General features: G+C 37.8%; 1 protein-coding gene across 1 annotated transcript in view; it reads right to left on the bottom strand.

The window, feature by feature from the left end:
- TTN (titin) overlaps positions 1–15,574 on the bottom strand; it is a 470,266-nt gene that overhangs the window by 216,730 nt on the left and 237,962 nt on the right. The window contains exons 136-148 of the mRNA XM_030210848.1: positions 15,342–15,401; positions 11,883–11,960; positions 10,735–10,818; positions 10,439–10,525; positions 8,452–8,535; positions 5,128–5,211; positions 2,962–3,045; positions 2,335–2,418; positions 2,096–2,173; positions 1,819–1,902; positions 770–1,282; positions 484–567; positions 195–266 (exon numbers count right to left, since the gene is read on the bottom strand). Coding sequence (XP_030066708.1) covers positions 195–266; positions 484–567; positions 770–1,282; positions 1,819–1,902; positions 2,096–2,173; positions 2,335–2,418; positions 2,962–3,045; positions 5,128–5,211; positions 8,452–8,535; positions 10,439–10,525; positions 10,735–10,818; positions 11,883–11,960; positions 15,342–15,401 — 1,476 coding nt within the window. The remainder of the gene's footprint in view (positions 1–194; positions 267–483; positions 568–769; positions 1,283–1,818; positions 1,903–2,095; positions 2,174–2,334; positions 2,419–2,961; positions 3,046–5,127; positions 5,212–8,451; positions 8,536–10,438; positions 10,526–10,734; positions 10,819–11,882; positions 11,961–15,341; positions 15,402–15,574) is intronic.

Here is a 15,574-nt window from a genome sequence, read left to right as displayed (position 1 = left end):
AGTGGGCTTGGATTGGTATTATTAGGGTGTTAAAAATTTAAGAAATTTCTATTTGATTTATTGGTAAATACATTGATGATTCATATTTTCTGTTAAAAACCAGCTACAAACAACATGCTGGTATTGGAGGAAAGACCATGCCAGTAATAATGAGAAATTGGTTATCTTTTAGTTGCAATCAAAAGGCAATGTACCTTTAGCTGGTGGAACTTCCACTTTTTTGGGAACTTTTTCTTCTGGGACAACTTTCTTAGGTACCTCTGGCACTTCAAAAATATTATTTGCATTTTAGGAACTTTTATTAAAAAAATTCATGTATAACAAATGACATGAAAGCCACATACAAATACAAAAACATACTTATACGAATTTAAAAAAACCTCTGGAAATAAAATGTAATTATAAGAATAACAAGATAAAAAATAAGCAAATAAGATGAAACATTCTTTGAACATAAAGAAAGATTGTGAAGAGTTTATATACCTTTTACTAGTGGAGCTTTCTCTTTCTTAGGAGCAAAAATAGGTACTTTTGCCTCTTGGACAACCTTCTTAGGTTCCTCGGGCACTTTAAAGACATATATATTTTGAAGAATTACAAAACATTTCTAATAAAAATAACAACTGAAAGAAATATGTAGATGTATAATTTATATTTAGATTGATCATATTGTATTTGAATATATATAGATGCATAACAAATAATACTTTACTATACTGAGTGAATAAAGAGTGAAAGAGTATATGTCAGAAGAAAGATAAACTAGTACCTTTTTCCTCATAAATTTCTTCTTTTTCTTCAAAAACGTGTTCTTCATATATTTCTTCTTTTTCTTCAGGGACTTCTTCAGAAATATATTCTTCAGGGATTTCTTCTACATAAACCTCTTCTTCATAAATTTCTTCTCTTTCTTTATAAACTTTATCTTCATATATTTCTTCTGGGACTTCTTCTTCAGAAACATATTCTTCGGGAACTTCTGCGTAAGCTTCTTCATAAATTTCTTCTTTTTCTTCAGGGACTTCTTCTGGGGCTTCTTCTTCATAAACATATTCTTCATAAACTTCTTCTCTTTCCCCATAAACTTGTTCTTCATATGCTTCTTCTTCTTCTCTATAATCTGGTTCCTTATATATGTGCTCCTCATAAAACTCTTCCTGTTCACCATATACGTCTTCATAAATTTCTCTCTTTTCTTTATAAGTTTCTTTTTCTCGTATTACAGAAACTACTTCTACTTCTTTTTTCTTCACAGGCACCGCAGGAACTTTAAAAATAGTTACTGATATTAAAACCACGTATTGGAAATTCAAATATATTCAATCGTTATATATTAATTTTAGAGACCCTTTTCTAAATTGAATTTCACTGAACAAAGGCTAGTGTGGAATCTCCCAGCAACCTATAGGCTGGCATTGATAAGTACAGGACTTATCATCTAAATCATTCAATTGCCGCTTTGCTATTTATGATCTTTTAGTGAATTTTAGTAAGGGCTATTTGACATGTTTACTATTAGCTCACTGTATAGAAGAAGGTTCTGTCTTACAGTAAACAGGATAGAAGCTAATATATTAGGAGGATTTAATGTATCAAAACAGACTTGTATAAGAAATCCTGTGCAGGATTTACTTTGCAATAAAAAATTTGAATTTGTTTTAGCCAATTTATATTAATTCAATAAATAAAAAAGGGGGTTGAGAATAAACATCAAAGTATTACAGATATCATTCCTAAGGCTAAAACATTACAGAGGCAGCCCTCAAGGCAAAAATATAAAACACTTATACAAAAATGAAGTATCATATTTGATTATACCTGCAACTTGTGGAACAGCTTCCTTTCTGAGACGAAGAACAGGTACTTTTTCTTCTGGGACAGCTTTTTTAGGAGCTTCAGGTACTTCAAAGATGTAAATATTAAGAATCTTTAACTACTTAAATATATAAACACCATGACAATGGACAAACAGGTAAAGCTAAATGGGGGCATTTCAACCAAACCACAGAATACAGAAACATTAAAAACAATATATGACATAACCGTTTTACAGACACGATAACATATTGATTATATTTATCATTGTTTACTATACCTTTGGCTGGAGGAACTTTTTTGGGAACAGCAACAGGTATTTTTTCCACTGGGACAGGTTTCTTAGGCACCTCAGGAACTTTAAGAAATTAATTTTATGAATTTTAAAAACTTTCACACACAAATATTCATAAACACACATAGGTGACACATAAGCCAGAACTATTAAAATAAGACAGCAACACCATTAAATATATTCACAAAAGACAGAGAAAGAGTGTTGAATTAAGCCTGATGTACCTTTAGCTGCTGGAACTTCCACTTTTTGGGGAACAGCAACAATTATTTTTTCTTCTGGAACAGGTTTCTTAGTCACTTTAGGCACTTTAAAGATATTAATTTTAAGATTCTTAAAATCTATCACATGAATACTTATTATTAGATTGATATAACATTGTAAGGCACAAACATAAAATATAAAACAGGATTCTGCATACATAAATATACAAGATCACACCATTACTGTACAAAGGTTTGCAAAACAGAAACAAAGAAGCTGTTTTATTTTATGACTAATAATTATGCCCAACATATCTTTAGCTGATACAGTTTTCATTTTGTGTGTGTATGTGTGTGTGTTTGTGTATATGTGTGTGTGTGTGTATATGGTATGTGTGAGGAGGGAGGGACAACAGACATTTTTTCCTCTGGTACAGGTTTCTTGGGTAGTTTAGAAACTGTAAAGATAATTTTAAGGCTTTTTCACAGCATTGCATACTAGTAAAGACATGCCAGCAATGAAATGTAGGACATAGACACGTACACCAATGTCAACAGAAAATTAAATACAAGATGCAGTGTGATACCACCACTGTATTCCAACATTACCAACATACAGAGAAAATATACGTTTAAGATGTAATGTACCTTTGGCTGGTGGAACTTCTACTTTTTTGGGAACAGCAACAGGTACTTTTTCCTCTGGAACAGGTTTCTTTGGTACCTCAGGCACTTTAAAGATATATTCATGTTTAAAAATTACAAAAAAAACAACACAAACACTACAGACACATCAAATACCTTAGAATATGTTCTTGTGATTCATACTGACTGATTTAGAATGAAAAATGAACCTGTCTTTATCATAATCTAATATAATTCATGAAAATCGGGGATCTTCTACTAAAGGGATTCTATAAAGGTCACCCAGATTTGGGTGTGATCCTGAGTTGTGTGCACAACTAAGGGCCCCCTTTCCCAAACCGCACTACTGATTCCTGTGCGGCAATGCCGATGAAGCCCATTCAAATTGAATAAGCTTGGTCGGCATTGCTGCACCAGGAATCCTAGCATGGCCCTTTTACTAAGCTATAGTAAAAGGAGGCCTTCGCTAGCATCAGCGAGTGTTTTTAATGCATGCTGAGGCCCCCTTTTACCGAGGCGGGAAAAAGGCTGTCTTTTTTTGAGGAAAAGTAATGGCCATGCAGTATGTGAAACACTTACCGTGCGGCCATTTTTTTTTTTGGGGGGGGGGGCATTTACTGCATACCATTGCACTAACCTGGCAGTAACAGGGCAGCGCTGGTTAAGTTCTGGTACTAAATAGATCTCCAAAAGTTACACGCGATGACAGAATTGGGAGGATGCACGCCCAAATTGTGCACCAGGATTTACACCTGGTTTTCAGTAGGCGCAAATCCTAGTGTCTTATTCTAGTTGTGGGAATCAGCACTCTACACTGTTTTATAAGAAGTGCTTCTCCCAGAGTGCCCTTTATAGAGTAGCACTAAGCACTGATTTTTCCCAGTCCCCCCAATTTGGGTGCCATTTACTGAATCTAGCCAGTAATGCACAGTTAACACAATAAAACAGGTTTCTGAACAACCGTGTTATAGGGGTTTGTGGTAGTTTGCCTGTTTCCTCACACTAAACCGCACATTACCGAATTTTTCGGTCAGTGGTGTGGCATGGGTGGACAGTGAGTCTGGAAGAGCTAGTCAGCTAGTTCATTACATTTACTGCATGTTAACTGGCTAATGCACTGTTAATGTAGGACCACTTATCGCCTCCTAAATAGGAAGCAGTAAGTGCTTCTGAGGTAACCGGGAACAAGTACTGTGCATTAATCTGAATGTTAATGCATGACCTGCAATAAATAACGGTGGGAACACCTTTTCTTGATGCAGCATTAGTTTTCGGCTTGCCTTGCCTTAAAATCCCGCATTATGGGGTCCTTTTACTAAGCTGCGGGGAAAAGGGTCCTGTGGGACCATTTTTCCTGTGCGCCAGGGCACTTTTTACTGCAGTGGATAAAATGCCCCAAAAAGTGGCAGTAAGGGCTCCTGAGTAACCCAGCCGGGTTAACGCCACACTACAAAAAACAGTTTTATAGAGCACTGGAAATTGCATGTGCTCAAGCCAGAACTACTGCTGGCGGCCGGGTTGGGCCAGCGGTAGTTCCGGCATAGTATGTGGTAAGCCCGTGTTGAGCTTACCGCCGCTTTGTAAAATAGCCCCTATATTATGTTAAGTTCAAACTTTTTGTAGAAGGGTCCCTAAGTACACTAAAATGGTTTTCTCTTTGCTGGGAACAACAATGGGAATTTTTTCTTCTGAAACAAGCAGCTTAGGAATCTCATGACAGCAATTATATATTTGTTCAAAAAATGTCTTCTTCTGATGTGCCTATTATATTTTCAGATGCACTTGAAACAATACAATTTAAACAAAATAAAGACTTACAACAATGGAAGAATACATTTAACTCAATATAAATAGTAAACATAAAAACATCATACATGTGAAGCATCCTTCAGCATGAAGATTATTACTTTGCTTTATTTGTTTATGATCAGGTATATCTTTTTGCTATTGAAACATCCACTTCTTTGGGAACAGGTGATTTAAAGATATTACATAAATGTAGAAATATGGACAAAATAGGAATATAAAGTGAGACGTACAATGTAGAACAACAAAACTGAGAAACACATAATATACAAAACCATATTTTACATAAAACAGGGTAAAGAAATGTATGAGTTTTAGATTGTTTTTTATTTTTCAAAATAAATTATATATCAAGAATTGTACCTTTCTTTGGTGGAACTTCTTCCACTTTAGGAACAGCAACTGGAATCTTTTCTTCTGGAACAACTCTTTTAGGCTTCTCGGGAACTTTAAAGATAGGGTTTACTCTTAGAAACTTTTATATTGCTCAAATAATAATAAGTGTAACATAACAATAGAGATATAAGGCCAGAGAAATGTAAAAAGAAAACTCTGGAAGGGAATGAGTAGATCAGAAACAATGGGAATTGTGATGTAGATATGCAATTGTGCTGCATTTATTTAAAAAATACTTATATTCTAATTGGCCAATTGCAATAGTGCATATCCATATTCAAAAACACAAACACAATAAGAAATACAAAAAATAGAAGACATATCAAACATAACATAAATGATATGGACAAAATTAACACAATACACATACATAATCAAACCAAAACCAATACCTGGTAGCAGTCACAATGCTAACATAACTTCCCTATCAAAAGCCATAACCATAGACTTGCAGTACATTTCCACAAAAGGCATCAAAATTCACAGTCAAAGATATGGTAAAATAGTCACAGAGCTCATATGGAAAAGAATTCCATAGCACAAGCTCTTCGACAGAGAAGGTTCTGTCTCACTTCTCTTTCAAATGGAAATCTTGAAAGGAAGGAGTTGTCAATAAGGCCGTCTCTGATAACTGCAATGAACAGGCTTAAGGCTGTGCAGACCTGCCCTGTTAACTGCTTTGGGGTCCTTTTATCAAGCTGCGGGAAAAAGGGTCCTGCGATAGAGGCGGGGGCTTTTATTTATTTGTTAAATTTGTATCCCACATTTTTCCACCTATTTTTATTTTGTTACATTTGTACCCCGCGCTTTCCCACTCATGGCAGGATCAATGCGGCAAGCAATGGAGGGTTAAGTGACTTGCCCAGAGTCACAAGGAGCTGCCTGTGCTGGAAATTGAACTCAGTTCCCCAGGCCCAAAGTCCACCACCCTAACCACTAGGCCACTAGGCTCAATGTGGCTTACATAGTACCGTAAAGGCGTTCGCCAATATCCTCGCACCAGGGCCCTTTTTACCACAGTGGGTAAAAAGACCCCAAGCACACATGGCCATGTGGTAAGAGAACTCTTACCGCATGGCCATGCGACGGGGAGCCCTTACTGCCACCCACTGAGCTGGCGATAAGGGCTCCCGCATTAACCCGCAGTAACCGGGCAGCGCGCAGTGATGCTCGATTACCACCAGGTTACCACTATATAAGTCATTTCCGGGGTGTTTTTTCCCCCCCGGAAATGGCACGGGCCCCTATATTTCTCGTTTTCTAAATCAGTAGCATTACTTCAGGAGAAGTAGTTCTGAATATTCCTAACTGATAACTATGGGGTCTTTTACAAAGCCGTGGTAAAAAGTGGTCTTCAGTAGTGTGGGTGTGTCTTTTAGGCACACGCTTGGCCATTTTTTTCCTGCGGCTGGGAAAAGGGTTATTTTTTAATGGGCCTGTGCTAATATTAAAACTAGCGCACATATTTACAACCTCAGTCCTTACCGCCACCCATTGACCTAGCGGTAAGGGCTCATGCGCTATCCTTGCAGTAACTATGCAGCGTGTGCCAATGTGGGCATGCTGCCGGTTACAGCTGGGAACACTGCCCCCCCTCATGGTAGATAATAGAAAATTATTTTCTACCACGGGATTTGGTGCACGCCAAGCTCAGAATTAAAACCGGGCGCACACGCTACCCCGGTGCTAGTGTCGATTGGGAGCTCACTACCCGCATGTTAGCCCTCCCGCACCTTTGTAAAAGGACCCCTATATTTTGGTATGGGTAGTGGAACGATGGTCAGGTTGCACCTTTATCTCTGTCATTGCTGCTCCACTAGAGCTCCTCCTTACTCCCTCATTCTCTCCATCTTTCTCTTATCAGCTTCCATTTGCCTCACTTCATTAGCATCTTTTTTCACTCCTCTGTATCTTTTCTCACATCATTCAGCATTCACTTATCCCTCCAATTTCCTCTCTTCTACCATTCCAATATTTTTTCGTGTCTCCCATCCTCTCCTATTCTTCCATCTCCACCTCATCCCTTATCCTTATGCCTTTCACATTCTTATCTCTTGCGCCCACCAACTCTCCATTTCTCTCTTCCCTTGCCTTTAACGCTCTTCCTCGGCTTCTATGACTCTGCAATCTACCCCTTTCCTTGCATCTGTCCTCCTTCTCCCTCCTCTTCCCATTTCTCTTGGGTAGCCTTAATGGAAGGAGTCCATCCTTTAGCTTCTGGTTATTCTATACAGTCTGTGCAGGCTTAGCAAACATTGCAAAACTCTTGCACTTCCAGGCTGCTGATATTATGCATCACAAGATGAGTAGAGGATCTCAGTGTGTTTCAGAAAACAGGATTGAGGCATGAAAACAAATTAAGCACATTTCCTAAATCATGCTATGCAACTTATAGTCAGGGTAGTTCTTGACATACTTTCTTAGTGTGCTTTTGTGTGAAGACTGAATCTTTGACACCTAGAAGATTAGTGGTGCTGTAATCAAAACCTGGATTGGAGCACCAGCAAAACTGAAGCAGTAGGAAGCAGAAATGAATCTAGCACGGGATGAATAGCATATGTCTCTCATGGGTATTACAATCAGAGGTGCTGGATATTAGAATCCAGGAAGTGCTAGCCCTTGATTTTGGAAAATACTCACAGTTCTGGCACAAACTGTACAAAGTGGTCAGCAGCTCTGGGATGGGCTCCTCTTTGCCAGGCCCTAAATGGTGATGGACAGCAGCCTGCATGGCTAAGTATGCAGTGTGCACACTTACCAGAGGTCTGCTGTACTACCATACACATCTTACAGGGAATATTGGCCAAAGAACCTGGCTACCTCTCCTTGGGGCCCATTATGCTACTTTTTGTTGTGGCCAAGGGACCTACGCAGGCAATAGGGGATCGGCACTACCTGGCCTAATGCTAAAGCAGGAGAAGGCAACAAACAAACACAGAATTCTAATCCAATAAAACAAAAGATCAAACGTGAAGAGTTATAGAAATCTTAATTTAAAGACAGTGATTAAAGTTATGGTCCTAACACTATTTTCAGAATCTTTTCTCAGAAAATTTATCAGAGTTTCCAAGTGTCACCTCAGTTCAAATTTTATGGGAAATGTATATCTGCATGCAAGAAGAGATCACTTTAAATCAGAAAAGAGACAAAATCTACAAGACACACAACACCTTTGTTTTAACATTCCACAAAACAAACAAAAATACAAGACACACAAGAAAGCTGTAAATAAAATATATTCAATGGCAAAGAACAAACATGATTTGTTTTGAAAGAAAAGAATTGAAGTACCTTTCACTGGTGGCGCCTCTTCCTTTTTAGGTACAGCCACAGGTATTTTTTCTTCAGGAATAATTTTCTTCGGTACCCCTGGCACTTTAAAAATATCAATTTAGGGATTATTGAATAGAAAACTTCAAGAGTGTTAGAAAAAGTCTTAGTATTGTTTATATATCTGAAACATTACACAAAAGATAGAAAAACAAAAAGAGAAATTCAAGCAAAATAGATATGTCTTCTATTGAGTATCATGGTTGTTATTGCAAAGAAGTACCTGTAATGTAATTACAGGAAACAAAACAAGAAATTTGATGTTCATGAAAAGGTTAATTCCAAGAAGCTAGAGCGTGAGATATTTTAACTAATCACAATATCACTTCTTTAAAAGGGAAATGAGGAATGGGGAAGGGAAGAGAGGAGGGCAGAGAAGGAGAAGAAATTATTATTTTTTAACTGTGCATTACCTATATAATGATTATATTTTATTATGCTTTTACTGCATTGTATCAGGCAGTGAGTATGGGGTTACCCATAGGCATGGCTGACAACTGGAACTAAACTAAAACAAAAAGACTTAAAGAGGGGGGGGGGGGAGTTATCAACGTGGGCTACTATTAGGTCGGGTTATTTTACCACAAGTCAGGTTATTTTAGCAATGAGACACCTGTGCTCAAATAGCAGACTTATGGTAAAATAACTAAATTTGTGGTAAAATAACCAGACTTAACACCACATTTATAACTTACCCAAGTATTTTATTAAGGAAAATAATTATTTCCCATTCTGAGTTTATGGGAAAAAAATTCTTGCCTATATATTTGGATTTAGCTTATGTATTTTCTTTGGTAGCTTAAGGTGAGTTAGATTCAATATTGACAGGGGGCATAATATGTAAGGGCCATATTTACTGAAGATTTTCTCCCAGTTGCATTTATGGGGAAAATGCTTAGGGGTCCTTTTACAAAGGCACAGTAGGCTCTATGGAAGTGCAGTGCGTGCCAAAACGAGACTACCACCAGGCTAGTGTGCCCCCTGGTGGTAATTTTAGATTTGGCATGCACCTATACTGTCAGGACAAAATATTTTTTTATTTCCTACCCCGCATGGCATTTCAGGCATTAATCAGCAGTTGGCATGCATCAACTGGTCACCACTCATGTAGCGTGTGAGTCCTTACTGCTAGATCAATGGGTGACAAGGGTTCAGGCCGTAAATAGGCACGTGCTGGTTTCAATTTTACCAAAAGCCCTTTTCCTGGCCCATTGAAAAAAGCCCTTTTTCCCAGACACTGTAAAAACTAGCCTGGCATATGCCCAAAACACACGCTCACACTATCGCAAGCTTAGTAAAAGGGCACTATAGTAAATAAGGGTCTCATTTACTAATGTGTGTTAATGGAATTTAATGCAATCCTCATTATTCTCAGTGAGGAACTTAACCTTCCATTGCCTCAAATACAAACTAAGGTATAAGCCCTCCAGGGATAGGAACATATCTACTGTATCTGAATGCAATTTGTCTTGAGCTACCAACGAGAAGTTGTGAGCTAAAAATACATAAACTTAACACACATTGATTTGCATTGATGTGAGCTAACTGGTTAACCTATGCTAGTAAAAGAGTCTCTAAGCTTGTACATGGGTATTAAATGGTACCGGCTGCAGTGAACAAGAATATAAGGAAGGAGGGGCAGAGATATAAGAGAAGATAGTAGGAAAGAGGCTACAGTACAATACAGCACAATTACCAGAAAGCAAAACCAAACAGACAATTTAAGACTAGTGAAACCCGTAAGAATTGCTACTATAGGTCTGCAAGGCTGAGGATAGACATTCTAAGATCCAGGGCAGAAATTTGGGAGAAAGTTTCAAAGCCAGGTAGCAGGCTGCATTTTCTTCAACTTTGTACAAATTTGGGGCCCCCAATGGCATGGTGGCCCATGGCAGTTGCCCTGTTTGTACCCCTCTAACGCTGGCCCTGTAAGTCTGAGACAGTGTACCTTTAGCTGGTGGAACCTCCTCCTTTTTAGGGATGACTCTTGGTACTTTCTTTTCTTCTGGTTCAACTTTCTTGGGTACCTCAGGTACTTAAAAGACATTAAGCAGTATTAAGCAACTTAAAAATCATTGTAACCCATAGTAAGACTATGAAGAAATAAAAAATGCAGTTCAATGAACACCATGAAAACATTCATTCCACTCAGTACTTTGCATGACATACATTTAATAGTAACACAGATGAAGAGCAAGAGAGTCGTAGAGTTGTTTTTGTTCATTTGAATAAGCATGTCTGTACCTTTAGCTGGTGGGGCCACCTCTTTTTTAGGGACACCAATGGAAACTTTTTCCTCTGGAACAGGTTTCTTGGGAACCTCTGGCACTTTAGAGCAATTAATTGAAAGAACATTGAAATGGAATATTTAGATTTTGTTGTTGTGGCAATGTGTTCAAGTGATAAATACTAGAATATGCCAACACCATTATAATAGAAATACTGACCAATATGATTTTTAAAACATATGCGTTGACCATGAAAATGCTAAAGACTATAAAAAGGGAAAAAGTCAGCTTGTAACTATAGGTTGTGACACCTCCCTAGCTACAGTGGGGATTTTTTCTTCTGAGGCAACTGTCTTAGGCACAGTGGGCACATTAAAGATATGAGGCCAATTTTCAAAGGCATTTACCTGGGTAAATTGGCCTCAGAATGGCTGAAAACTAAGTGCAAGGTTCACAATGTTTTAAGCTGCTTATAAAGAGAGATGTTGGGGAGAGGGCTCCTGGGGTTCCTAACTCGGCTGCTTGAGAGGCGCAAACCAGTCTGATTTTCAGGACTTCCATAATGAATATGCATGAGATCTATTAGAAAGCTGCCCACAATATATATATATATATATATATATATATACACAGTATACGCATGCTCATTCAGTGGGGAAATCCTGAAAATCCAAATGGGTTGTGGTCCTCAAGCAGTTGGTTTAGGGTCCCCAGGAACCCTCTCCCTGACATCTTTTTTTTCAAGCAGCTTATAACAGAATCAGGACAGGAGATACACTTATGCCATCTCATTGTGCTCATGCCTAAATTATAGGCACACATTTTCCTGTTACATCTGTATTCTATAAAGGAAAGTAGGCGTCTATGTTCCTTTATAGAATCGTCATTCAGAATTACCTCCTTTATGCCATTTCTGATGCTCCTTATTGAGGATACAGTGCAAAACATGTCATGAAACACTAGAAAAACACGTGGAGGGGCATTTTCGATATGATGTTTAAAACCAACTTTCAACATTTTGCTCAAAACATCTAAAATTCAAGTGGCAAATTTATAACGATTTTCGAAACTGAAAAACATTTATCATTTTGTTTTGAAAATGGTCTTTTCTATACAGGGCCACAGAAGAAATTAGGCTTAATAGTAAAGGTAGTTTCAATGTACCTTTTGCTGGTGGAACTTTCTTAGGAACTGCAACTGGCACTTCCTCTTCTGGGACAGGTTTCTTAACCACCTCAGGCACTTCAAAGATATTAATTTTAAGAACATTAAAATCTGCTGCACAAAAGTTCATTACCATAAAAGACTATGGTTTACTGCAAAGACTGTATATCTTTACCAGAACCATACATTAGTACTTGGAACAATAAGAAAAAGAAATGTAATACTTCCTCCTAGTTGGTTAAAATACGGCAATAGATTTTATGCACTATTACGCAAGAAGATCTAGTAAAAGCACTGCTGAAAATTGTGCTTTAGAGTAATAAAGTTATTACAGCTGACAACATTTCAGTCCCATGCACAATACAAATCTTCAGACAGATAGATGATGACATTTTTAAAATACTTTTTTTCAAGAACTAAGCTTCTGCTTTTTTAGGAACTTTGACAGGTATTTTTTCTACAGGAACTTTCTTGGGCACCCCTTAGGCACATTAAAAGATAAATGGGTAGATATTCAGCAAGCAGTGGGCAGCATTTTTTGCCTCCCGCCGGCTTTTCTGCCAGAATATTCAATACTTGCTGGGCACTGACATTGAATATCCAGGCATATGTGGACGAAAAAAGAATAGTTGGTTGTGTGATATTTTAACAGGCTACGATGAACCACATAAAGATAGGACTGTGTTTTATGCGGTCCTATTTATATGGTTTTCCTAGCTAGTTGAGTGATGAATATCAGCACTTAACCGGTTACGTGCTGGCTTCTCCCCCTGGAGTGCCCACAAAGTAGCTGGTTTCGGCTTAGGTGCTAACCGGGTATTTTCAGTGGCACTGTCCGGTTAAGTGCTGCTGAATATGCCTAGTTAGCCCCGGAAAAATAGTTTAAATGGTCAGAAGTTATTTCTATGAAGACATGTTTAAGAGTACTGAACTAGGAACAAAAACATGAAACACCAAACAAGCCATATACCACACCATGATCATATACAAATCAACAGCACACGCTTACTCTGTAATACATGTGAAATAAGAAAGGAAAACAGAATAAGATCTACTACAGACTGGCAGAATCACATCGCTTTTACTGTTTTCTGTGTTTCATGAGGCCCAATTTTGCATAAAGCATCTCCGTCAGAAATGGGATGTCCAAGTTGAGACGTTCAAAATTTCCTGCCTATCTTATAAAGCGTTTACTGATTATGGAACCTTTTGTAAAATATCCAGGTTTCCGGGTCTATTAGTCATTTGATATCCTACCCATTGGCAAGCCTTGTATACCCTCTACACATATAAGTAACACTATCCATATAATTCCATATGGGGCTTCTAAATGTTCCTATATCAAGTGGTTCCTTCTCTTTTTTAGGAAAACCAGGATAAACTTTTTCTTCTGGGATAGCTCTGTTAGACACCTCTAGCATTTAATACACATTCAGGTCAATTTTTAAACAGAATTATATGTTCACCAACAGCCATTGAACATACAACTCCACTATCTGTAGATTTGTAAATGTTATATAGATTGTCCTGGCCTGAAAATCCCTCTAACTACTCCAGCACTATCTCCATAGCGAGAGAGTGGAGGAAAGATGGATAAGGGTGGAGTTGGTAACCCAATAATCTATGCCTGAATAGAAAGCCCAAACTCAAAGTATAGCAGCAGTCTATAAAGAAGCCACCAATATTTAGGTGTCAAGAATGTACATAAATGACCAGAACACTGGCATATATGCATTTATGTGCACACATACGTGAGTAAATATTAATATTCTGACTGCGTGCTATGCTATAAACAGATGCCTAAATGCGATGGTGCATAGTTTGAAGGTGGGCATACAAATGGGAGGTTTTTGGGTGGTAGGTAGGCAGGGCACACAGTTATGCAGTTAAATTATAGAACACTCTAATTTCAATCTAATTTGCCATTATAGAATAGGTTCTATAAGAACACACCCACTTATGATCTTATTGAATACTAGCATGAGCCATCAATGGCATGTCTAAATGTAAGCATACATATTTGCACTAGGCCTTTGACTGGCATTAATTGGTATGCCCAAATGCAGCATTTATATGAGTAACTTACAGTATTCTGTAAACAGCCCGACTTACTGCTATCCTCGTCCATGACATGCCCATGCTTTTCCTCTGCGAATGCCCCTCTTTCATTTAGTTGCCAAATGCCAATAGCAGTTGGGTGTGCTGCTGCCATTTATGCGCATAAGTATACACTTACCTGCATGAATAGCAGTAGCATGCACATGACACTTAAATTTAGGCGAATTGTTATAGAATGAGGGAGAAAATGCATCTTCAGCATCACTGGTTATATATGTATTAAACACCAGCTCTACCACTGATGATAATTACCACCACTATAGATTTGCAGAAGATTACATAAGAACATAAGCATTGCCATACTGGGACAGACTGACAGTCCATCAAGCGCAGTATCTTATTTCCAACAGTGGCCAATCACAAGATCCCAGAACAATAAAACAGATTTTATGCTACTTATCCTAGAAATAAGCAGTGGAATTTTCCAAGCCCATCTTAATAATAGCTTATGAACTTTTACGAAATTATCCAAACATTTTTAAAACCCCGCTAAGCTAATTGTTTTTAACACATTATCTTGGAACGAATTCCAGAGTTTAATTACAAGCTGAGTGAAGTAATATTTTCTGCAGTTTGTTTAAAATTTACTACTTAGTAGCTTCATTGTGTGCCCCCTAGTCCTAGTATTTTTGGAAAGAGTAAACAAGCAATTCACATCTACCTGTTCCAATCCATTCAGTATTTTATAGACCTCTATCATATCTCCCCTCAGCTGTCTCTTCTCCAAGCTGAAGACCCTAGCCACTTTAGCCTTTCCTCATAGGGAAGTGTTCTATCCCCTTTATCATTTTTGTTGCCTTCTTTGTACCTTTTATAATTGAAATGTAGTGACCAGAATTACACACAGTACTCCAGGTGCAGTTGTGCCTTGGACCGATGCAAGGCATTATAACATTCACATTTTTGTTTTCCATTCCTTTTCTAATAATTCCTAGCATTCTATTTGCTTTCTTAGCTGCTGCTGCTGCTGCACACTGAACAGAGGGTTTCAACATATCATTAATGATGGCATCTAGATTATTTTCCTGGATGGTGGCTCCTAATGTGGAACCTTGCATCACGAAGATATAGATTGTGATATAACAAAAAGAATGTTAAAGACAATTTTCTTTATCATGACAACACGACAAGGTATCATCATCAGACTTATAAACAGACAATCTTTACATTCAGGACTTTCCAAATTACAAACAATAAAAGTAATTCAAAGCAACTGGACACAAAAGACACACAATGAAAATGTCAACGTATTTACATAAGAAAAAATAAACTAATGAAGAAACAAGCAGGTCATACAATTGCCAGCAGTTTTATAAACAAAACTAAAGAAATCTATGGTACCTTTTTTAGGTGGAGCTCGTACTTTTTCTTCGGGTACAGGCACCTTAGGAACTTCCACCACTTATTAAGAAATTAATTAAAAAAAAAAAACATGTATTAAAATCGGAAAATTATTTTATGTTAATTTAGAATTTTGAAATTGTACAAAGTCACAACCCCTGGGGGGGGGGGGGGGTGGCAGAGAATGAGACACTGCTCCATACTGACCCCTTTAGGGAACTACAATCTGTTGG

The sequence above is a fragment of the Microcaecilia unicolor genome, chromosome 7 (assembly GCF_901765095.1).
Source record: "Microcaecilia unicolor chromosome 7, aMicUni1.1, whole genome shotgun sequence".
Classification (NCBI taxonomy): Eukaryota; Metazoa; Chordata; class Amphibia; order Gymnophiona; family Siphonopidae; genus Microcaecilia; species Microcaecilia unicolor.
The sequence above is the reverse complement of the archived record's forward strand: the minus strand, read 5'-3'. Positions and strand labels throughout refer to the sequence as shown.